Source organism: Rhamphochromis longiceps, linkage group LG5, assembly GCF_057381845.1.
Source record: "Rhamphochromis longiceps isolate RC_006_pf linkage group LG5, R_longiceps_female_GT1.1, whole genome shotgun sequence".
NCBI classification, from domain to species: Eukaryota; Metazoa; Chordata; class Actinopteri; order Cichliformes; family Cichlidae; genus Rhamphochromis; species Rhamphochromis longiceps.
This window is the reverse complement of record NC_140561.1, coordinates 25,770,656-25,796,970: the sequence shown is the minus strand read 5'-3', so window position 1 is coordinate 25,796,970 and position 26,315 is coordinate 25,770,656. Positions and strand designations below refer to the sequence as shown.

The following is a 26,315-nucleotide window of genomic DNA, read 5'->3' as shown; positions in this document are numbered from 1 at the left end:
CATACATATACATGTGGATAGTTTACACACACATTAAAAGGAGACTACACCAACACACATACAGTGTTGAACTGTGCTCACGTGTGACACACTTTACCTTAAGATTGATCCTCGTTTCAAAAAGTAAAAACTTTTTGTCAGGACTTCATCTGTACTCAGCATATATATTATATTTTTATACGCCAATAAATTGCCTGGCAATGACACATTTTTAGCCTTTATGCAGCTACAACACTTTATGAAAACATCTTATCGTTTTAATTTCACAGCGCTAACACTAACTCAGCTTTGATTTATACATACCTAGCAATCACCTGGCAACAGGGTAAAATTGCCCATTTTTTTCCACATAAACTATTTATTTTTAACTTTCTTATTGTGATTAAGTACACCAGTTTGCCAGCAGCACAGAAGGGTCAAACAATGTACTAATTAACATAAATTAGCACTTTTTTCTGTTTTCGTTTTCTTATTTAAGACAACGGTGTCAAAATCAATAAAGCTGTGTCTTTAAATTGTCAGAAGCTGGTTGATCTGACTTTCCACAGCTTCGTCTGAAGCGATATGCAAAACCAGGGTATCAAACATAAGGCGGGGGGCCAGAATGAGCCCAGCAAAGGCTTTGGAAAAAGTGAAGGAAGGCATAGATGTCAAAGTCTGGGAGAGGCAGACTGTGTGGAGTGACGAAGAGGACCCAAAATGCGGACACCAAGGAACGTGGAACAAAACTTGAATGTTAACAGAAAGTGAGCCGTTTATTAAGGCTGATAAAAGATTACAAAACAAAAGGCAGAGATGAAGCTAAACGATAACTTAAACTGGAGAAACTAAACATTAAAAAAAACAAGAAATGAAACTTGACATGGATACAAAGATACATGGAACATGGAAACGTGGCACAAAGGACAACACAACCTGACAATAAATGAACAGAAACACACAGACTAAGGCTACGTCCACAGGTACCCGGGTAGATTTTTCTATGCGTTTTTATCCTTTCGTCCACACGTAAACGGCATTTTCGGTCACTGAAAACTGAGATTTTTAAAAACTCCTGCCAGGGTGGACATTTTCAAAAACTCAGGTTTTGCATTTTCGTGTGGACGAAGAAAACGGAGAAAATGCAGCGCAACGCTGTGCGCCACGTTATTGTTTCGGTGAAATGGATTTCTACAATGGCGGACTTAGACAAAATACTGTTACTGTTAATTTTACTCTCTGCAGTGTTTACATGCTTACATATACACACACAGTTACTGTCCCTCCACACATAGGAATCGGTTTTGCTTCTATGCGCCATCTTTGTTTACTGTTTCCCACCGAGGCTTCTAGACTTCTGATTGGCCAACATTTCTACACGGTTAGGTATATATCGCCACCCGTTGCTTTGGCATGTTCCTAGCAGCGTTTTTGCCTTTACGTGTGGGCGGGATTTAAAAAAAAAAAAAAAAAAAAAACGAAAACAGAAAATCTCCGTTTTCAAAAATACCCGTTTACGTGTGGACGTAGCCTAAACAAGGGTGATTAGGGGAAGTGGAAACACACGGGGAAACAGCTGACAGTAATCTGACATAACGAGACAAAGGAAGCAAATCTGACTACACTGACATAGGACACATACCTTCAAAATAAAACAGGAAATATGAGACGCAGACATGGCAATACGAACTTGACAAGATAAGACACGCAGCATGAAACACATAAAGGGCTCGGGGAAACTTAAACACAGGGGTAGAAAAACACAAAAGGAATCTAATAAACAACTGAACTTAGCTAACCTAAAGAACTTAAACATCAACATCCAAATAAACTAAAACTTAAAACGCTGAGTCAACAGACCCAGGAACATGACAAAAATTTAAACTGTTAACGGTATTTTGATAAGTTTTACAGCTTTTACTGTTGATAAAGACCTCACCTATTGTCATTCATAGTACACCAACGCAGTTAAGCAATAGATAAACAATTAAATGACAGAAAGGTTTCTGTTTTTCACTATCTTCTGTGAATGAACCAAACTGGGCAATGAGCTGCCAGAACTTTTTCAGTAATTTTACACATTTGTCATGTCGAAAAACTGAGACATACAAAATTGCACTTTTTATATGAAGATATTTGAGAGATTAAATGTTTATTTAAAAGTCTTTACACTGTAAGAAAGGAGAGTTTCACTGTCCTGTCTGGTCCGCTTAACACTTTCAAGCTTGAACCATGAAAACTTCTTTTCTGATGAAATTAAAATAATGATGGTAATTCAAATATATGAGTTCTAACTTACATCAATAAAAAATATGATATAGCAATTTTGCAATTTATTGCTTGTGTAATTTCTTTTGGCTTTTTTGGGGAAAAAATGTCTCATGTGTCAAATACGACACACTTGGCTTCACAAGGTGTGGCCCATGATGTAATATTAGATGGACACTCCTGCTCTAAGAGCTGCAAGGATTTTATAGATCAAGCAGATTGAATTTACTTTTTAACATTAGCTAAAGGAAGCTCTACCTTTAGTATCTAAAGACTGATTCCAGGACATTTTTAAACAATTAATGCACATTTGTTTAACAACGTGTTTTTCAATTGTGTATTTATCCGCAGCTAAAACACAGCACACATGTTCATAATGGAGTTGGCACAAAGTCTGCAGTTGGTAATCTCTGCACAGCAGACCGCACTATGGGAGCTAACTAAACAACATTAATAGTAAACATTTTCCACAGAACAGCGGAGCAAAAACTAACTCTGTGCACAGTACCACTCTACTCCTGTAGTCTCCACCAGCCTCAATCAAGAGGGCTTTATTCTCTGACTCATATCTTCAGTCAGGGGAACCAGAGCTGCAACAAAATGGCTCCGGGAACAATGTGCAGGCCTGATTGCTCTATTGTGAGTTAGCTGTGGCCTTTGACATCTCCTCCTGAACCAAGAGTGTCTAATTCTGACAAGATTTGTCTGGAGACACAGCTGGAGGGCATTGTTACAGACAGGTGCCATATACTGCCTGTTCAACAAAGACAGTGAAGAGCTAGACAATAACAGAAAAGGGGGGGGGGAGCTGCCACTGTGAGAATGGCTGTCTGTCTGCACATGCTGTGGTTTTTGAGTCTTTAAAGAGACAGGCATAGAATATCCAAAAGGTTAGAGGTGGATAACAGAGGGAGCATGCCAAGAGAAATCAGAGTCCCGGAAGGTGCGCGTGTTCGCTTTTGTCCATTTGGCAGCGACAGAGTAAGGAGAGTGTTATGTCTACAGGGCAGGACAGTGCCAAGCAGGAAGGGCAAGGTCCATGAGCAGGGGGGACTGTGCCCACTCATGACAAAAGGAAAAAAAAATAATAGTGCAGATCTGGTGTGAGGGAGTGACTGTCATCAAAAATCATGTTAGTGTGTTAAAGTGGAGGAGGGAGAGATTGTGTTAACATGCTGAGAAAAAGAAGAGAGATCAAGTTAAAACAGACTGTCATCTATCCGTGACCCACTGCTACCTACGAAAAACAGGCCTTTTGGTGCATCCAGCACATATGTGAAAGCTGCTGGCAGCTGTGCAAATCCGAAGGTGCATTCAGTGTTATGAATTTGCCTTCCTTTTCACCGTTTCGCCACCATCTCACACTGGCCATTCACACACATACCAACAATGTAAACAATAGCAGCAAAAAAGTTGTAACTTACAGCCTTTGTATATGTCTGTAGGAATCTGGACTGCACTCGAAGAGTAGTTGACCTTGTTTTTAAAATTGGGATCGTCCACAAACTCCAGTTCCAAAGACGATGAAGTCTCCAGTGGATTCTCCTCTTCCCCGTCCTCGGTCTGCACACACACACACACACACACACACACACACACACACACACACACACACACACACACACACACACACACACACACACACACACACAAATCTAAGTGAGAACACAAATAAGAACAGACAGGAAAAAGATGGAGAAACACGCTAATGTAGAACCGTATTTTGTCACCTCGCTTATTGTGGTTTTACAGGACCTATTGTCTGCTTCCTGGTTTAGATGCTTCGGTTCTCGTAGGAGAACAATAGCAGGTATTAGCGCAGACACCAAACGGAGGTACTCATTAGTACTCCTGATGACAATCTCAGACACATGAGGTGTCGCACAAATTAACCCCAACAATAACTAGCACCTAGCACCACTTAATCACGGTTTAGTATACCGCCAGGACGAACGAGAGCAGCGCTGTTTCACTTCTCTCACCGATGAACATTTAACATTTAAAGAAATAAATAATTAGCATCTAATTTTTCTACTTATAGCATGTTCAGCGCCGAGAGTAAAGATGAGAAAGCTTGACACATATTACATTAGGAACTCTAGATATCAAAGAGAGCCTGAATATTAAAAAAAGAGCTAAACTGACATTTGAGCTTTTTATCTTGATAAGTTATCACTGTAGTACAATCTGTGCCTGTTAACACCGGATGAAGAGATTTTAGGTTGTGAAAAAAACAAGATATAAGCCTGCCGCCTGACTCTGTTTATTAGCTCATCTTGATCTGATATTACTGTGTGTGCCCTCTAAAGCCCTGTTAGATGCACTTTCTAAAAAACAGGTAAAGCTGACAAGTCAACGTCGTTGACTCCTTGCTACAAAGTAAAAAGAAATATTAAATTTATGTGTACTCATGCACCAACCTGTGATACAGAAGTAACCCTCAGCAAACTCAGGCATCGTGCTTCTCTAATTCCTTTTTTATTAGTGATCCTTCATTTGATTTCATTCACTTAATGCTTGCAAAACAAAAAACTCATATCTCAGATCATTCTTCGTGCATTTGAATAGCCAAAGAGCAGCATTTCACATCGCATCGCTTTGATAAAGCAGCACGGGTTAATTGGACCTGACATGAAAAAAAAAGGTTGTTTTTTAAAGAAATTAAATCAAAACCCCACGTCCAGAGCAAAATTTGATTGATGGGCACACTTTAATTGACTATTAAAATGCAATTACAAACTGTTGTCGAAATGAGCCGAGCGATAGCTTTGCTGAAGCCCCATTGACAGACAGCAGAAGAGACGATGAGTATTGTGAGTATTGTTCCCCAGCTCAGGGGAAAGTTTTCATTACTATAAATAATATATTATAGCACAGGAAAAATATACATTGGGAAATATACAGTATGCTTGCACATATGATATTTAACCCATAGACCACTACTTTATTTGTGTTTTTAAAATAGTTAAACATTAAAACTAATGACCTCTCAAAAAAGTGTCTAGTTAAATCTAATTTACCTAACTGGCAATGTTTTAGAAAATCAATTAATAATGAGTATTAGTTCCACTAACTAAATTACTAATTCAACTTAAACTCATGGCACAATGTAATGTTTTTTGTTACAAGGTCACCTATACCCATTGTTTCTTTAATATTAGAGAGTTTACCTCCTCTGTTTAGTTATACTGAAGATCTGTTGCACACAACAAATGTAGAATAAAGTCTACCACAAATTTTGAGTTTGAATTTAAGAGGAAAGACTTATAAAAATACAATTCACGTGAAAAATATTTTGAATTTAGTAAACTGGTAATAAAATAGCGAAGTTCTGCTGCGGTGTAAAAAGAACTATGATTGAACGCATCCTGTCTGTAAAAGCTTCGAGTCTTGCCCTATTCTATTCTGTCTACTTTTGGAATAATTCATATTGTAAATGCAAACAGTTCTCTCATTTTCACAGTGCTCATATGGATCCTGCTGCTTGAGGTAACCCTGTGAAGCTTCAGGTTTTTAATACTGTCAAAAGAAAGACACCTACAAACAGCAGTAAGCAAAAACCACAACCAGGATTAATTCCTTTATAGACAAGCTTGTGTGTGCTTTTTTATGCTCTTTGTAACACCAATTAACCAGTGCTGCAGCTGAAATGTGGAAAAACCCTGATGTTCAGAGTTGTTTTGTATTTTTTCCCTGAAAAAAAAAATCACTGAGTTGGCAGCATGAATAGAGCGCATGTTGTTGTGCATTGATTACATGTATCAGTTTTGATAGCAGGCACCGTTTATTCCTTCATATTGTCAACCTGTGACTGACAGTTCAGGGGGTGCACTATGTTCATTACTGTAATTAAAAACCTGTTTTTGTTGATATGTTGTTACTGTAACCCTGACACAGGCAACCGCCTATGTCAGCCACATTGGCATGTGCCAGGATTTTTCAAAGTCTCTCTCTTTAAACACTCCCAGTTCATTAAAAGTTACAAACACAATTCTTACACTATCAGGCAACAACAACAAATACACAATACACATAATGTTGTCCTCTTGTCCTGGTTTAATGGGGCTTTTTATGTTCCAACTTCATAAGAAAAATAAACTGAGGCTAAGCTAGAGAGGGAGGTAATTTTCTAAGAAGGAAAACACATAAGAATTAGTTACTGTAAAAGCATGATCACACTATAATATTACTGGTTACACAGGGGTTTGATAGCAAATAGATGTCTGCTGGATTCATGTCAGTTTAACATATTGTTTCCACTGTGAATCTGAAATGCTTTGAGCTTTGACTATCAAACAACAGTGAACCTGATTGGGTTAGGGATGTTGGCTTTTCAGCGGCACTAACTGTGAGTTTGTTTATCACTCAGTGTGACACTAATTCTGTCAATGTCGGGCATGGAGCCTCTTTTTTTTCCTCCCCTTTCTTCAGAAGAGCCCAATCATAATTAACCAAGGCAGTGTCTAATTAGGAGCTGAATAAATCCACACAGGAAAGACTGATTGGTTCATTTTCTTCAACCATCCACCACCTGTTTTGCCCCATTCATTACCCAATTTGTTAATTTTATCTACCCGTTCTCAAGGTTTAATTAAAGATTGAAGAGGCCAGAGATGACATTTTAAAGCTTCTTTCTATCTCACCTTCAGCCAACCAGGGCTAACCTGAGACATACTGCTTGTGACCCTGTGTATGTGCTTGCACGAGAGAGTGCTTAGGTGGAGGGAAAGAAAAAAAGACTATGATAACCTAAGACTAAGATAATCCTTTTAAACAATGGCTGCTTCACAGAAAGCAACAATATGAGCACTAAACAGATGTTTAACATGCTTAACAAGTAGTGCTATTTGCATTTGCACGTCACATCTGAAAAACTGTGAAAAACCATTTCAATTTTGAGTCACAATTACACTAATCACACTTGTAATAATATATTTTATGTGTCTGATGCTTGTCCTCCAAGTAAATTACAACCTAGTGAGACATGATTGACAATATTTTTCAGCCAGGCAGATATAAGTATTGTGCTGAAAGCGGGATCACGCAGTCCAAATAATATTTGCATTTTCACCCGGGATGCTTTGTCTGCTCTCTGCCGAAGCGTATCTTATAATCTTTTAGGAGGTGAGAGGGAGCTGCTTTTGTTTGTTTTTGCAAAGATACAAGTGTTTTAACTCACGGCCACACGGGACCCAAAAGTCACAGTGTTATTTCACATCCAAACAAACTCGCTATTTAAAAAGCTCGATAGCTGAACATATCTAAAGAGGCAAATAAAACATTCTTCAGCTTCCACATTAGAATGAACATCAGACATGCTTTGGGACATGACCGGTTTTTAACTTAAAATGAATCATCGCATTCCACATTTATATCAAGCGCACACTGACAACAGGAGAAGTTAACAGGGTACAGTGTAGAAGAGAGAAAAGAGCCTGCCAGTTACTTACCATTCTTGAAAACAGTCTTCAAACATCCCATTGCTCTATCATTAAAAGGTTTTTACTCAAGAAGTGGAGCTTAACTGAAAGAAAAAGTCATCGAGGGAGGAATCAAGATTCAGACAAGGGAGTACTGGTGGACTACTGTTGGGATTTTAGAGAGGAATGACCTCTGCCTGACTTATCCTGTCTTTTTTGGGGGTGGTGGTGGTTGTGGACTTGGTGATGTGGGGGTCAGAGGTGTGTCGCTGGTTTGGCCTCAGCGTGCCATGTTAATGATGACCGATGTTCTCCAATTAGATGCGCTGACAGGCCCTAAAGCGCTGTGTCATTAATCAAGGAAGTGGCGTGCACAAAGAGAAAATCACATCATGATTTATTGCTCCTCTGCCTCCCTTTCTCACTCTCTTCCCATCCTTTTTTTGTGCTTTGGTGATCTAAAGAGGATTCTTGCACTCCTCCTTGAAACTTAATCAATCAGCGGGCACGGGCTCCAAGTGCACCCCATCCTGAGGAGGAACTGCAGGCTGCAACCTGCAGTGGCGGCCTGGTGAGACCAATGATTTGCTGGGCTTTTCTGCTTCTTTGAATGCCACTCATATTCTTCAGTGTGAACGGCACGAGTGATAGAAATTGTTCCCACTGTATGAAACTGCGATGTGACCTGTGTTTAGGTCTGAGGTGTCTCGATGAGCACAGAGGTCTGACAACCATCGTGGTCCAGAGGAAGGAGAAAACTCTGGAAATTAGACCGGAGGGAGGACATCTAAAATCACTGTCACATGCATGTCAGCCTAGCCCTGCTCTGTCACACCAGCTCACCATATAGCAGTGTCACCTCGCTAACGCACACAGACAGCCCAGGGGCCTATGACCGGAGGAAGGGGAAGGCGGGGAGGGGTGCATCAACACCAAGAAGGGAAAGGATGGGGTAGGGTTGCAGGACACGGTGGCAGGGGTAGGAAGTTGAGTGGGTAGGATTTGGGGTTTAAGGCAGGCAGACGTGTGCGTGGGAGGGGGTAGCAGTCCGTACTGTACTCACATAGTCTGAATCCGCTTTGGAATCGTAGTATGAAATGGCATTCTCCTGTACAGAAAAGAAAAGTAAAAAGAAAGATGATGAGAGAAGATATAGCAGTGCCTATATCAGCCCGGACCTGCGGTGGTAAGGTAAAGAGACTCATGGTTATATTCAATCACACTGTTCAGCATGAGAATATAATCAGCATCACAGAACACAGAGGAGTAGTGTGATGTGGAATGTCATGAGAAGGTGAGAAGATAGCTGTAGGATGTGCTGCATCTGGACGATGCTTTTGTTAATAAGATGCAAATGTACGTGGCACATGTTTGCGCTTTGTTTGAGACGCTATAGGAACAGTTTCTGGTGCTGTGGAAACTGTTGTCCCCTTGTGTGGCGCTGTGGCATGAGCTCAGATGTAACATGGAGTAAAGTGGTTCGTGTGCGAGCAAAAATAAACTCAAAACATTACTCTCTCTGGGAGTCTTATCAACCTCTGCTGGTTGTGTTTTCAGTCTAGGCAAACAGCTCTCGTGGGAGGGAAGAAGCAGAAAAAGGAAAAGAATGAAAATTTATTTGCATTACTTAATTAACAAGTAAAGTTTGTGGTCACCTGCTGAAGCCCCAAATTCAGTTTTCAGCCTTTACCTGGCACTATTCCCAGGATGTTAGCTTCCCTGCCACGCTTTTTCAGTGAAATGGCATGCTTATCTCCCACAAAGGCAGGCGTGAGGGCGGGCAGGGGCTGCGTGTATCGCCCAGGATCCGTGTGGCCTGCCTCATTATCATGAGAAGGCTGGCTGAGGATGCACTCTCAAGGGCAGCCCAGTGACCGCCTCGCCCACACTGTAAGAGCTGGTCATGGTCTGATGAAGGAGGATAGCTGACAGAGAAATAGAGTTTTCTATACAGGTGTACAAAGTCTTAAACAATGAGTACTCAGCCTGATTAATTTACTCAGTTTCTATTAGGCTCTTTCTTACTCCTACTGTTTGGTACATAATTATTCGCATCTCTCAGGTGCTCTGTGCATTTATTGATCTCAAGACAAAAACACACACCTATACACTCGCATGTATCTATATGGACAGGTCCTCTCTTTCAGCCAGCGCTCATCATCCCGTCATTCTCTTTCAATGTAAAAGCCTTTCTACACACAACAGCCGAGGTCTTGGCACGCCTGCAGCGATAATCAGCTAGTCAGTCATCAGCTCAGTACCAAACAATCCATCAAAGAAAGAAAAAAGCAAAACAAAACAAAACCAAAAAAAAAGGAAAAAAGATCAAAACTCAAGCTGACACCAAACATGGGGTGGGTGAGTCTGGGCTCAGCTTGTTTGGGAAATTAGAGAGGACAAGAGAGAGGAAGAACAGGATTTCCTTCCCGACACATCTCCTCAACTTACCAGCACTCCCTGTGGCGCCCAGCTCTTTCAGACATCAGGAGTGAGCAAAGTAAGGAAAGGAGCTGAGTGGAGGATCAGAGCAGATCTTTCAGGGAGTACACTGGGTTAAGTTGGAAGTGTATTAAGTTGGAAGTGCACGTGGCTGATATGAAGGGATGAATTGTGAAGCGAGAGAGAGAGAGAGAGAGAGAGAGAGAGAGAGAGAGAGAGAGAGAGAGAGGACGAGCGATGGGTGGTTGTGGTTGGGTGCAGTGGGGAAAGAGCTGCCAGGGCTAAAAATAGCCCATGCCTCTGCAGAGAGAGAAGAGAAATGAAGTGAGAGCGAGAGAGGGACTATGGCAAAGCAACAGGATTGTTGTGTCTGCCAGCTGGATTGATCCGGAGCCCAGTCCTGCTTAGACTGGTCCCATGCTTCTAAAGAGTTTACTCTCACTGCTGCGGCATTACAAGTCATTATTCAGAACTGCTTCCTGTAAATAAAAGCTTGGTTCCTCACACCCAAGGGACACCGTCCAGCATCTTTACTCAAACTGTAGTTGCCTACTTCCCGATTACCATTTGAACTGCTGTTTTGCTATGTAGCCCTTATTAGGTCAGACGGTAATTCAAATGTAAAAACTAAATATGTGACTACATAACAGTTGCACATACTTCCATATAGGACACAAGGGGTCACTAATTTAACACTCATAAAAACGATACAGTCACTAGACCTCAACCTGGTTAAATGCATCTGGGCTATTTTGAACAGCAGCCTCTGCCAATGTCATCAAACTCCAAATGAAGTATTGTGTTTAAGGAGAAAAGTGTCTATAGTCTTTGCCACGGAGTAGTGTAGCTTTTCTGAGGCTCATTTAAAAAAAATTAACAGTTAATTTTCTGTCTTTTTGATGATATTCGTATCACATCTGTTATAATCCTGCTGCTGGTAAACATCATAATCCTGATTGTTTTGCTGCATTCCTGTTTTGCAGCAGCATTGTTTTGTATTCCTAAAAACCAAGCACACCCTTTTTCTTTTACATTGTTGCAGCGACTGCTAATGCCTAAAAGCCCAAACTCACTGTTTAGTTCAGCTCGAGCCAAGCTGCATGACAAAGAGCCTTTGGCAACTTTGGCAAACAAGATCTAAGTAAAGGAGTTAAAAGTCATAAGAAGGTTCTGTCTGGCCTCCCATGGCCAAGTTCCCAGAGATGTGAGTCATCCTGGACAGCGCCGAGGCTCGACCTCTTGTGGTAGAGGCAGCAGCCAGTGGGGACAGACATTTACCCATCAGGAATCGGATTCATGATCACAAACACCACCAAAAATCAAACTCCTGACTATGAGAGCCTGCCTACTCCACCACACATCCAACCACTCACAAGCACGCACAGAAGACGGGTCCGAGGCCACCATGACCCTTTGAGCATTCACTAGGGTAACATGGCCATCTGCTGTGGCTGGTCACAGGCCTCCACGGGCTCAGGGTCTGGGTTAAACACACATCTCATACAACACCAAGCCAGCAATTATCCCTCACTGATCTCCTTGCCCTCTGCACACGGCTGGCTTACACATGCACGAAAAAATGTATGATCTTATGTCTACAGAAACTGGGTGTGTACATGCAAACTATAGCTTGCATGTACATACCCACAAAACAGAAACACACAAAGTAGGAGAAATTCCCACTGACACAGTGCTATCAGTAAATTAAATCTATCATGCTGAGTGGACCAACAAATTCAGGAGACAAACACTGAGGTCAGCTGATGATCTCCAGCCACTCCCCTACATCAATCTTCCCCTGCTCATCTCCTACCGCCCTCCTCCGCTCACCGTTATCTTGATCTGCTTCCTCTTTTCTCCCTTTGCCCCATCTCCCCTTCTCCTCCCCCCTGCCCCGTCTTATCTTCATCTTTTCCAATCTCTCTTTCCTCAATACCGGCCTCCTCTTGCCAATTTCTGATTTCACCAAAAGCAGCAGCGCGTAGGTTAGATGCCTACTGTTGCTATAGAAACCGCCCCTGTGCTCTAGATCACAATGTGACTTTGTCTCCTCGCCAGGGCTCCTATGCCTGCTCGTTTTTATGTCTGACCAGATACATGCTTGCCTATCTTTGCTTTGTTTGTTTTTTTAAATGTCTCTGTGAAAGGTTGTTCTTCTTCATTGTGTTTTCTTCTCACAGGTGATGCATGCTATTTCAAATTCGGCTATTGCTTGTAGTTACACATTTAAACTTCAATATCCACTTTCAGGTGAAGGTCAGAGCCCAAAATTTCATGATATGTGAAGAAGAGCTTGGCAGATAATTCATCTTCTAAAGTGCGTCATAACAATTCTGACTGAAAAATGGCTGGCACCTATAAAAGGATGCTAAATGTAGGGGTACATGTTATGACTGAGCACGGTCGCTGGGGCTCAATCTTCTGAATTTGAATCTGTGAGCTCTCTCAGCATGCTGGCTGCGACAGGTTGACATTTGAATGCGAGACAAGCGCTCCATCATCGGTGGGGACAGATTACAGTCATATTCATATCTCCTCTGGACACCTGCTAATGAATTTATAATTACAGAACACACTTTGTGCTTCTGCTGTGCCCTGGGGTGTGCACACAAGCATGGAGTAACACAAACACACACACAGACACGCACACACTGTGAACCTCTCTCTTGGCCCCGATAGTCTTGCAATCATTCCAAGCACCAGTTTCCCTAATGGAAGCTGACATTATATCAAACACAATAAAGTTTTTCATTTACTGCTCTTCATTAACCCACGCACATCAGCCCATAAGGTACACACTACCACACAAACACATGCACACATGCGCACACAGCTCAGTTAGTGTGAAAATTGAAGTAGAATAAAAAAGGAAAGCTGATACAATGTGATCCGACTCCAGAGAACTAATCTGTGAAGTTTTGCTGGAAACCAGTTAAGATGCTTTACATTTTCACCCCCTTCATATCTCCTTGGCTCTGATTTCCACTCCTATCTTTAGCTAGATACCAGTTTAGCACATGAACTGCAGTCCATTATCCGGCTGGGTGATGAGTGAGAATACAAATCTCTGACTAAGTCAGATTGGACGCTCGCTATTACAGTCTGATTGCACCTATATGAGAATATAGCAGGTAATTGTCTGGAGAATTCACAGCAAGTGTGCGAGCATCATGTCTCCCACCTCCTGCACGCTCTACCCAGGCAGCACATCTCATCTAAAACGTCACATATGTGAAATGTCACATGTTCAGACTTTATCCTGACTTCACTCTCCAGACGTTTGAACTTGATAAAACTGGACAATATTAGAAGGTGATTCTTTGCAGTAAGAGACGCTACCCTTCGTGTTTGGCACACGTCAACTCCTGTGCGCACACCACACACACATAATACAATTTCCGTATATTAAGCAAGAAATGACTGACATCCAATTTCTTATGGAGACAGAGGAAATACATACACAAGGGCATTCATACTAAAAGGAGAGACATCCAAATTAAATCGTAATACGCCATCAGAAACTAATTTGTTCAGCTCGTTTTCTTTAGTATATATTTAGTACTATATTAATCATAGACATTTAAAAAAAATTGTCAGAAATCTGAGGGGCCTTTTACCACTTTGATCTTGAACTGCAGAGGTTGCCTGTGAATAAAATATGAAACTTTGTTCTTTAGGGGAGCTGTTCTCGCTGCTGGCAGTGTTTTTTTTTTCCTTCTCACTGTATGCTCATAAAAAGCACAGTATGTGGACGTTTGTAATTAAAATGCATGGAACATTTTACAGTGCAGGACTTCCACCTATAGCAGACTGCATTTCTGGGGGAGGGGTGGTTGGTGCGGGGCATTGCCAGTCCTAGTGCGCTTGCTGTGGGGTGCAGCTGTAGAGTTATCAGCGTGGGAGCTATTAGTGCTGTGGCTTGAAGCCTTCGTTGTACTTACAGTAACATAACGAGTGGTCATCAGCTTGAGTAGTTCCTGTTCTGTCTCTGTATGTGTGCCAACTCTCCAGTCAGAATGAATACAGACAGGCAGACACACATTTTTCCAAACACACACATGCACAGAAAACCCTAACTCTCATTAACAGAAGCAAACTACATCTAAAGTCTAAAAATAAGAGGTGCAAACATGTTTTCATTTATGTATTTTTCTGTGGGTTTAAGGCAAAGTATTGCTAATGCCTTTTAACTTCAGCTCTTCAAGGCAGACTGCTGTTTGATGTGTCAGGTCCTTTTTTTTTTAACCAGTGAAGGTTAGAAAAATGGCTCTTTATAATTCCAAGTCAATGAGAAGAGTCAACAGGCAAACTGGAAATTAAACCGCTGGCCCGGAAGAATAAGAAAACAAGAGAAGGAGAGAGCTATTGAGCTGAAGTGAAACTCAGATAAAGGGGTGTATGATTGAGGCCTTGGGCGCGGCTGCCTCGCTCTCTCTCTCTTGCTCTCTCATTGGCATGCTCTGTATCTCGAGGCTTTTAAGCGATTAGGGAGCTGCTGAGACCATGGCGTCCAAGCATAGCTCCATGCAGATGTTCATTTGTATGCCAATAAACAAATGTGCCCCCAGATTAAAGCTCCAATACACAGTGCAAATTCAGCAAAGTGAATGACATTCTCCATGGACAACTCATCAATGTCTTGCTCCTCTTCACGCACAACCCCATGCCTCCTCCGAACTGCACGCTGACTTCAAAGACTGGCAATGATGGGCAAAAATCCGCGAGATATTAGAAGAAACGAGTGAAGAAAGAGAAGAGTCTTGATTATTTTAAAATGAAAACGAAATAGTTTATTTGAATACATTATATTACGTTATATGTCCCCCCCAATTTGGCCCATGAATCTGTAAATTCCCTTCTTTAAGTCTCTCTTTGTAAACACCCTGCAGGTCAAAGATGCCAACTTTTTTTCTCCTCTTATATCCTTCCTCCCTCTCTTTTCCTCTTTCGTTTACATCTCTGCTGTGCTGTCTTTTTCTTTCAGAGCCTGACACTTTCCCTCGGTAAAAGCAGTTAAATCAGTCTGTGAATATTTCAATCCTGTGATAAGGAAAGAAGGCTTTGTCCTGCTGCACTCTGGGTAATGCTGCACTCCATTGTTGGCTGACAGGGCTCCATTGAGTAGCAGGTTTTAACGCTGATAGCATCACCACCCTGCATGGACACAGTGCCAGATAAAAAGCCTATCCAATGTGGCACACGCATGCCCACACCTCCAAACAAGCCTGCAATCTGATCATCACAGGAAAAGAAGGAAAGAGGTGCTGTAACACCAAATAAAGACAAATAAGATAAACAGGGCGTGACAATACTAACGCTATCATTGGATTCCCAAGGGATTTGATAAAGCAAATGCAATTACGTGCGTCTAACATTGTACGGCTTCCATAGCTGAAGTGACCAATCACATACACTCCAGCGCTCTGTGTGGACCGCCCCGCCAATCACACTGCAGCTTGGTATGACACTGGTTCTACGCTTATCTTAGCAAAATGTTTCCAGGTTGCATTTTTCTCAGAGGGCTGAATGCTGCTTTTCATTTCACTGATGTTTTTCAGCCATTTTACCACCGCTAGTCCGTAGAGTCCCTAAAAGTCACCACCCCCTCTTTACAGCCTGACTGAGAGTGCCCAATCAACAATCAGCGCCAGCCAAAGGAAACCTGTTATTTTCGACCCCATAATCATTTCCATCACATGCCTTGCTGTACCTCACAATGATTTGAACATTGAAATGACAAAGGGAACCCTGCTTTAAGATATCTGCAGATAGGAACCAAGGACAGCAGGGACAGAATTCATCAAGTGAGTGCTAAAACCCAAGCAGGAATCTTTCCTCAGCTGCAGCATAACCAAGCTCTCACCGCTCACAAAATGACAGCCTAGCTGATGAGAGGCATCACTTTCCTGGAAAGCTGTGGTGGCCTCAAACACAGAGAGAAAATGAGCAGGTTTCTTGCAAACATCCTATCTAATGGAGGCAAAATGAGACAATATGGGGCTGTACCTCTGCAGTTAATAAATGGGTATCACCAGAGATCAAGGCAAGAGTGCTTCTTGTGTACAAAATTTTGGACAAAACCTAGAGATACCTATAACTAGATAACTAGAGATAACTATACTCATACTTGGAGGCTAATTGATATTAAATTACCATCTGATTACATATTTATTTGCAACAGTGCGGCCTTGGCCTCCTCCAGCTAACATACAACTTTAGCTAGCCCCGCCTCTCACTAGCAGCTGAACACATGGACAGCAGCACAGCAAACTCAGTGAAGCACCTTAAAGAATGACAGCCCGGTCTTTATGAAGAATTTCATGATATCAGTAAAGTTGTTTCAACAACAGTCAAGTATCAAACAACTGTCATAAATACTGACTTGGCCAGGGCACACGTTAATGTTAATGTTAGCTGTTTAATTATTGGCAGCTACTCATGTTAGCCACCTGTTAAATGATCGTAAAGGTATCCGGTTGTTCAGTGATGACGCGACGAATCCTACTTCCGGGTCTAAAGTAGTCTGTGTTTAATATGGCTTTTGTGTTGTTAACATGTTTAATGTTTTGTATTTTCTTCTATTTGATCTCAAAAAGCTCCTAAAACAGTCAGTGATCACTGTTGACCTCCCTCGGCTTTTATTACCACTAATCGTTTATTTAAGCTCAGTTTTTAAAACCTTAGGATGTAACTACAGCCCAGCCCATGCAGCAGTATATGAATGACTAACCTCGTATTGTGGATGGATTATCTCAGTTGTTCTCCTGGTTGAAGTTTGGTCCTTTTACAGCATCCTGCCATGCGATTACATTTGTTCCTGACCACCGAGAACACTCACGGTAACTTTTATCGAGTGGAAAAAAAGTTAGCTTGTTTATATTATGCTAACATAGCTGTGTCGCTAGCGGTCACGTAGCACATCATTATATACCAGCTAGCCCAACTTCAGTAACCCTACAAACGTCACTGCTGTTTAGTTTTCTGTCTTCATTTATGCTGGAAGTGATAGCAGAGCTGTACGTTTTAATTTGTTTCCAAAACCCCGCAGTCAGGACATGCTATATTGTATTTAGATAGAAGCTAGCGAGCTAACTCCCTGCTAACTTCTAACTCCGTTAAATGTCATAAATTCCATTTTCATAGATGCCTGGATGTTAAACTCAATTGTTACACCTGGTAGAGCAGAACGCTGATCATTTTATTAAAGATGAAAGACTTTAGACAGTTTTTCAACTCTCAGTAATGCCATAGTGATCGTTTGATATTGACCTGCAGCGGAGTTTAGGTCCAGACACGGCTAGTGACGTCAGACTGAACAACCGGATTGCTTATCAGCTTTAAACCAAATAAAGGTTACCTTGCTTTGTCTGTGAGTCCTGCATTTGGCTTCTTTTTTGCCAAACCCCCATGACACTATGACTAATAATAAAACAATAAATTTGATGTGGGAGTTAAGCAGCAGATGTTATCAGTTTTGAACTGCAGTGGTAATAGACATGTTAATTTAACAGGATTATGCAATTATGTGCCTCTAAAATATATTATGCTTCTAGGCTGAAGCTGAGAAAGGTAGATATCAGTAGCTAGAATGAAACAACAGCAACTTACCTTAATTACAGAATTACAGGAAATAAATAGAGCTGCAGCTGATTACATGTGCATGGACAATATTGTACTAATCTTTGTTTACAAAAACTATACCTCTTATTTAAGGTTAAAAGGTTATTTTCCCTCTGTGGTATCAGAAATGGTATTGAGTATTTTCCTGGCTATTGATATTGAGTTTGAAATTCTAGTATTATGACAACCTTAAATGTTACATTGTAGAAAAGCTGAAACTTACATTAATAAATAAAGTTTCTGATATTTTTCTATCACTTTAGGATTTAGCAGATGTAAAAATTGTTATAGAGGAATAGGGATTTGACACTGAACTGTAACTAGGATTGAAGGGAATGGATGAATATATGATCAATATTAAGTGCAGTAGAAAAAGAAAGGTACCCATCACACTTATGTTAATATATCAGCAATTACCACTTGTTGGACTTGCAGGTAAATACACAGTGCCTAACTCTAACTGGATGTACAGTAGGTGATCAATATTATCTCTCTCTCCTCTAATTTCTAGTCATCTCTACACTGTCAGCTCTATAACAAAAGAAATGTATTTTTTCAAGTCCCCAGGGTTGCTGTAGAATAGTTATCTATCAGTATATGATCTATTCATTTAGTCTTTAAGACTAAACGTCAACATCTCAAAAAGTGAGAATACTTGAATACAGAAAGCTGTATCTCAAGTGCTTATCAGTCCATTGTGACTTCGTTTTTTACTATTGAGCTCTGACCAGAAGAGCCAACAGGCAGCAGGTTTACCCTTTAAAATAACATTTCATGGGCGTTAGCCATGTGTTCAAATGGGAAAATCAAGTTCTGCAGCATAACTCGGTGGATTTCTCTGACTATTGATTCCCATCTCCTGAGAGGCAGAGGGATCGATCAGTGGGATTTAGACATGGGGGCCACTTTCTCAGCCCTCCCTCCTGGCCTGCATGCCGCATCACAGTTGAGCAAACTCCTCCTGACAGAAGGCTTATTGACATCTCTGAACTTTTCTTTCTCTGTCATCTTTTTTTTTTCTTAATGTTTCTGCACTTTAATGCTTCTTCCATTCTGAGTCACCTTACACTTTGTGATGTCCCCCCTGCTCGTGTTTTTGTGAAAAGGTGTTTCTTAAGGTAACAGCAACACATTAGTTATGAAACGTGGGGGGGAAAATACCTCAGAGAGATGAGAAAAGAGTCTGAGCGGGAAAAGGGGAAAAAAAGGTGAAAAGGACATTTCCACCTCAGAGCGCACCACTTAAACAAATTACAACGGTCTGCAATCAAGGAGCTGAAATTACCAAACTGCTGGGTCACCACAGCAACCAGAAGTCTGATCAAAGCTGTGAGCAGCACAGCAGTTGATAGAAAAATGAAGGGAGGTAACAGGGGAGGAGGTGCTAAAGGGATGGGAGAGCTGAGGAGACGAGGGAAACTGCGGTCAAAACACAGGTTTAGATTTTAACTGTACTGGCATAAGACTAACAAATCAGTTGATCAGGAGTGTCTTAATCAGCACATATTCTTCAAGCACAGATTACCAGCTTTCCTATTCTATCTAGGGGTGCAACGATACACAAAATTCACGGTTCGGTTCGGTTCGATACTTTGGTGTCGCGGTTCGATATTTTTTCGATACAAAAAAAATGTTCATGCCTTTTTAATTTGTCATTTATTAAAATTATAAATATATATTTTAACTCAAAAGTACAGTTTTTAAATTTAACCCTAACCCTTGTGCGTGTTTTTTATTTTGACAGCGAATGCGCACCTGCGGACCACTTATGTGCAGCCCTGGTTATATAGCTCATATCGCAGCCACAGAAATTCTTTTGTCCATGAAACCATAAAGCTGCACTTTCTTTTTGCCTTATAGTCTGATTTGTCATAACTTCTCCGTTTTGTGGTAAGCTTTTCTTTGGCTGTCACTTCTTCACCCTGACCTGTCTTATTTGGCTCAGCAGAACTGAAATGCTTTTACACACTCACTCACATAAGCTCAGCGATTCTCTGCGCGATCAACCTCTCACATGTTTAAGCTTGCTGCGGGAGATTTCACTTGTCATGTTTGCATAGTAAGCTAACGATTAATAAGACGATGTCAGAGGAATTGGTGCACAAATTATCATCACTCACAGATCAGTGCTGTCGCTCTCTATACACAGTTGCACGATTGCAAAGTGAAAGCAAAAAAACAAGCGCAAATTCAAACGCGATTTCAATATTTCACATATTGACAGTGGCTCACCGATGCCAATGACATAATTACCCAGCTACATTTCTGAAAGAATGCAAAAGCATTGACATATATTTTTCCTTCCTACAATAGCCCGACGGGCAGGGAAGAGATAGATTTTGGTAGCCCGACTGAAAAAAATCGCTAGCTCCAGGACGTCGGGCTAGCGATATTGCAAGCCCTGTATCTGATTGAGGAATCACTCATCTTTGGAAAAGAGAGTTTATTACAGAGAAATGTCTCTTTCCAAAATAAAAGCTATACTATCCGCTTCTTCTGGGCTATATTCTCAGCAGCATAAGGAGAATCATGTGCTAACAGCTGTCTAAATGACTTGGCTAAAGTTAGTAGCATGCTTGTTGTTTTGGTCTTTGCACTAGGATGATGTCGGCGTAAATGTGCAGTCATATTCGTTGTGTTCCCACTAGTGCTTTCAGGTTAATCTCGTTGAAATGACCTTAACGCCACAACACGGCAAATCTCCGTTAACGAGCTACCGCCGATCGCCCCGTGTGTGGGGCTAGACGGCCAACGAGCTAACTGCGCTAACACGCCAGCTCCCACCCATGTAATTGAGCATTGCATGGCACATCCAACATACTGTTTTACTTTAGTCCATGACGCGCTTACCTTCAGGGTCATACGTCACATGAAAACCAAAATAATTCCAAACGCCAGATCTGAATGAGGGTGGGGGAGGTCCATGTGTCTTGCTAGCTTGCCCTGCGCTCTTCCTTCTGACTATGCTGTCTGTGTTGAGTGCTCAGTGGATCTGCGCTCGACAGTGCAGCCTAGGCGGAGTAGTCGAACGCAGATTCACTGAGCGCTCAACACAGACAGCATCGTCGGAAGGAAAGTTGATAAAATAAATTACAAATGTTGTATTGTTCGATACATATGCGTACCAAACCGAAAGCACTGTATCGAACGGTTCAATATCGATACGAATATCGTTGCACCCCTAATTCTATCCTATCCCTTTTATCCAATTTCCTATTCCTATTGTTGTTGTGGTTGTCACTGAGTATGAGCACGAGTTATGTTTAATCCTTATTCTACTGAGCCCCTCACACCATCACGTTTGAAAGGGAAGAGACATCCTTTTCAAACAGCGAAAAAGCAAAATGTGTAGGAATTTCTGTCCATATATCCCATCCACATATTTTTCCCTTCCAGTGATGAGCAGATGGAAGGCCGTTCCATGGTTCAGGATTCAGTGATAACACTGTTTACGAGTTCCATTACGTGCTCGGCAGCCTGCGAGCACTCTGTCTCAGTGCAGCTATAAGGAAGTGGAAGGGGTGAAAGCTCACAATGGAAATAGATGCAGTTTATTTGTGACTATGCTTATCAGTGTTTGAAATAAGAACTGTGCGTTAAAAAACGGGTTCACACGGCTATATTCCAGACTTTTTTCCATCAGCCCTCTGCAGCGGAGACGTTTTGAGTTTGGTTCTGCTAACACAAGATGGATTCAATTTTTATTTACAAGGTCTGTAGCTGATGTTTGAAAAGAGGACTGGATATCCCATAAAACACAGAACCACACCAACAGTTTGATTACTGTTTTGAATAGCAAAAGCTATAATTACAGGAAAAATAGGCTTTATGCTGTCAGATTATGATTTGTAGATATTAAACTACAAAAAGTCCTGGTCTAATCAAGACTCACTGTCCCATCAAGTTGATGGCAGAATTTGATGTCTGAAAAAAGTTGAAATAACATTCCTTGTTATTTTCAGCAGCCCATAAATGTCTGGGAACTGAGAAGACCAGCTGCTGGACTCTTGGGTCTTCCTTGTGGTATTTTTTATTTCATGATGCAGCCAGTGTTTTCAGTTGTTGAAAAGTCTGGACTGCATGCAGCCCACTTCAGGACCTGGACTTTTTATCTAGGAAGCCATACTTCTGTAATAGATATAGTATGCGGTTTATCAGTGTGTTAGTGGAATATGCAAGACCTTTCCTGAAAAATCCATCTGGACAGGAGCACATGTTGCCTTAAAACCTGTAATACCTGTCAGCACTGATGGTGCCTTTCCAGATGTACCAGCAGCCAATTCCATAGGCAGTAATCCATCCCCATCAGAGAGGCCCAGTTATGACAAGCTGCATGTAGGGCTGCTCGATTCTGGCAAAAATGATAATCACGATTATTTTCACTGAAATTGAGATCTCGATTATTTGACGATATTTATTTAACCCTTTAAGACCTACCATAGAACCAAGTCCGCCAGAGCTTATATTATTTTTTTTTACATGCTGTAGTGCCATTTTTGGGAGCATTTCAAGTTGCTATACATCAATACAACTGTTATAGCCCATATTTTAATAATATGTATGCATTAAGTGACCGAGGACAAGCTGATGACTTAAGCTTGTCACTGGCTTGCCATCACCAGTGTGTGAATGGGTGGATGACTGGATATGTCCTTAGGGACTAGTAAAGCGCTATATAAATACAGGCCATTTACATAAGATGTAAGTACAACTCCTCCGGTTTCTTATGCAAAACAAATTATTGCGCTAGCTTACACGGTTCCGGTTCTACAGGGATTTAAAGGGTTAACAATAACAATGTATTGAATAATGACTTTAAAAAAATAATATAAAATAGTGTGCAAATACTGATAACAGTGCAAATGTTTGCAATATAAAAAATAAATGAAAAATGTAAACATCTATGTTTAGTGAACTTTGCAGTGTTGCTCTGTGGTGCAGCTACTACACCGTGGCAACGTTTACACACTATGTCTACTTGATGTCTGACTCTGCGATCCCATAATGTTTACACACCACTGAAGGTTTTTTTACCTCTCTTTTCAACCAACGGCAGTCACTCTCCTCTCCAAATAACTTCTGCTTAGCTTTTTGAGCTTCCCTTGGGTCCTCTTAATTGTTGTGACGGGTGTTCGAAATGCAGAGAGGTGCGCTCGATTTGCCACACGGAGCAGCGCGAGAGTAAAGCACGAGGGAGGGGCTAATAATCGGCTCAGTCATTTTTAATGATCGTTGAAAGCCCAGATCGTAATCGTGATTAAAATTCGATTAATTGAGCAGCCCTAGCTGCTTGGTCCCTACCCTCCTTTGTCCAGAGGATACGGTGTCTATGTTTTCCACAAAAAAGTCACATTTTACTTCTAAAAATGTTAATGTGAAACCACCTGAGGGCCCAAAGATAATAGGCATTTAAATATTAGTTTCTGGCCTTGTCCCTAGTTCACAGAGATTTCTCCAGATTTTCTGAATCTTTAGATGATATTATGCACTGCAGATGACAAAATCTTTAGTTTTCACCACTTTTAAGGGAAAAACACTATTCTGAAAGTGTTGCACAATTTTAGTCAAACTGGTTTTTGCTTATCATTACTTCAGAAAAACTCCAAAATATGCTTTTTATACCCAATCATATTGACCTGTTGCAAATTAATTCCAACTTTTTTTTTTAAATGTGTTGTGTCACAGAAATTCAAAATGCACTAATATTTTTGATGAAATAGCAACAAACTTCTATGTTTTCTGTGGTCCACTGTGAGTAAAGTTGTGCATATCATTCCATTCTGCTTTTCAGATAACATCCCAATATGTTTATTATTGGTTTTGTACATTTATAACAAGCTAATTTACTGTCAGAGATATAAGCATTGTCGAGTGCTTTGTATAACAGCTAAGGTTAAAATGTGCTTTCTACCTGAAGACTATTTAATGTGAGAATCATCTTGAGTGGCAGCTTTGACTTTAATATCAGTCCACTTAAATTATATATAATTTAATATATAATTTTTCCTCTTTTTAAAACTCATTAACCTTGGTCTGTTTTATGCCAAATTACTAATTTACTCCTAACTCCTGCACATATAAACAATTCTTAATTGTTGGCACAGTAGTGTGTGCTAACAAAAAAAAAATCGAAACGTCTTCCTTTTAGTTAATACAGTAAAATGAAGAGATAATAACAAGAGGCAAGTAACATTTTCAGATAACCACAGAAAAGGAGAAATAACACATAAGATTAACATGTAGAGAGGAGCCAGGGACAGGCACCCTTCATTTCTGTCTATTTTACCAGAATTTGAATGTGTCCAAGGCAGCCCTCATAAGACTAATGTATTCTGTGGTTAATGGAGCTGGTTGCTTCGAGGGCTGGGCTGAGAGTCACCACAATGATTCTCACTCATTTCCTCTGAAGGGCCAATTATCTCAAATAGAGGCATTATTAAAGGAGCCGAACTTGGTCAAGTGAACAAACCCTTGCAGCTCGCGCTCCCAGCACTTCAGGTCATGTTACACCTCTAAGGGGACCTATAGTGATTTAAGGACATTTAATGTGGCTGGAAATACTGACTAAATGTAGCTACTATAGAAGGGTGACAAATTAAAGAAAAAAAACACAGTATGTTAGTGATGTCTGTTGGTGTTGATTAATATGAGTATCTGAAATGCTACAATAAGAATGAAATATTGTTCTTGCAAATCCTTGGTGACGGAGAGATTTTTAACTGGATTTAGGTCTGATGACTGAAAAAGGCCACACAGTGTGCTTTTTCTTATCAGATCATTTCAAGACCCCTCATGCCCTGTCATCCTGGAAGAGACCCCTCCCAGCACGATCAGAAACACTTTATATTGATTTGCACAATCCTTTCCTTTCAGATTATAAGCATGGCAGCAAAATGCCCCGACAGCATAACAAAGCTGCTGGGCTAGGGGTGGAGGGGGGTCAGGTTTTTCCTTTAATTTGTCACCTGTATGTACATGTGCTGAGAGCCATAAAGAGGTCACATGAATACCACTATTATGTATGAGAGTGGGTGGCTGAGTGGAGTTGAAGAGAGAGAAGCAGAGAGAGAGAGAAGAAGAGAAAGAGAAGGAGAGATTGTGTTGTCCTATGATGAAAGGCTTGATTGATTAGAGAGTGATGATTGCAGTAAATGGCCTGGAAGATGGCTCCATCTCTGTTTCCCGTTTTCTCCATCTCTTATACCTTCTTCCCTCACTCACTTGCTTTCTCACTTACACCTCTCTCACTCTCTCTCTCATTCCCGTCGTGCTTCTCTTTGTCACCCCCTCTTCTCCCTGGTTTCATCATGGCAACCCATCAACACAGCGCCTCTTTCTCTCTCTCTCTCTCCTAATGGCACAGCTATTAGTACTAATGCATTTCAAACATACAGCAGCTGCCACATCGCAATCTGAATGAAAGGACATGTCTTCCTCCAATCTCTCCAATCTCTGTCCTTTCTTCATCCAATCTTGTGTCTCGGTCCTAATGTGCTGCGCCTTATGTCAACTCTTCCTCAGATATATGACAGTGGTCATCAACAGCAACCTCTATACGTGATATGGGACGTGTGGCTGATAATAACATTGCTAATATACCTACAAAGTAGCTCGCCATATATATATATATATATATATATATATATATATATATATATATATATATATATATATATATATATATATACATATATATAGATAGATAGATAGATAGATAGATAGATAGATAGATAGATAGATAGATAGATAGATAGATAGATAGATATGTAGATAGATGATGGATCCCGAATCCTCTCAGACATGACTGGAAAAACATTGTATGAGGTTTGTAAATTCTTGCATTCTTTATTTACTTGTTACACAGCGTCCCAACATTAAAACTACTAAAACCAAACTTTTTTTTAGCTCTAGCCAGAAGATTGCAGAACTCCCCAAAAGTGTTTAACAAATGTCTAACTCGCTAATATCCACACTGAAATATGAAGTCATAATTACGTTGTTGGAACAATATCTGTCCATCTCCCAGCCCCGTCTCTGCCAGTAGCAAAATGTGAAATATAAGGGAAATTAGGGCTGTTCGATATAACGATATATATCGGATGACGATATAAAAACGTCTATCGTTTCATTTTACACTATCGTTTGTTTCGCAAAATAAACTGTTTACAGCCATATTGTTTCATCGTTTTGATGGTCACTGTAGTGGCTATATTAATTTCTTAAAGTTCTCTCTTTCTCTTATATTTAATATAACCACACTAAGGACGGACAAGCGCCTGTTTTTATGCGTTGTAGTTAGCAACAACGACGGTAAAACCATAGCGTGTCCGCTTGTTTATTTTCCACATAAACCTTTCACAATAAAGCTCAAGATCCTGTTGAGACTTTTCAAAATAAACTGAATCACGTGAAAGATTATGCCGAGTATTTATGGATGAGAAGCAAAAAAGAGCCGTCAGATGCTAAAAAATAAACCTTACTCAAACGTTAGAACAGGCTTTTACCCGCAGCATGCTGAGTAATAAATACTCACAAAGAAAACGGCGGCTGTTACAACCTATGTCTAAAAATGTATCGTTTCATGCATCT

General features: G+C 40.7%; 1 protein-coding gene across 3 annotated transcripts in view; it reads right to left on the bottom strand.

Moving 5' to 3' along the window:
• The window catches only part of cacna2d2a (calcium channel, voltage-dependent, alpha 2/delta subunit 2a), a 178,579-nt gene that overhangs the window by 58,529 nt on the left and 93,735 nt on the right, over window positions 1–26,315 (bottom strand). Inside the window, exons 5-6 of one of the 3 annotated variants that reach the window (XM_085406895.1) lie at window positions 8,731–8,775; window positions 3,672–3,810 (exon numbers count right to left, since the gene is read on the bottom strand). In XM_085406895.1, the coding sequence (XP_085263021.1) occupies window positions 3,672–3,810; window positions 8,731–8,775 (184 nt within the window). Of the gene's footprint in view, window positions 1–3,671; window positions 3,811–7,697; window positions 8,708–8,730; window positions 8,776–26,315 lie in introns of those variants that run through there. The other 2 variants (XM_085406897.1, XM_085406896.1) reach the window with 2 other exon arrangements.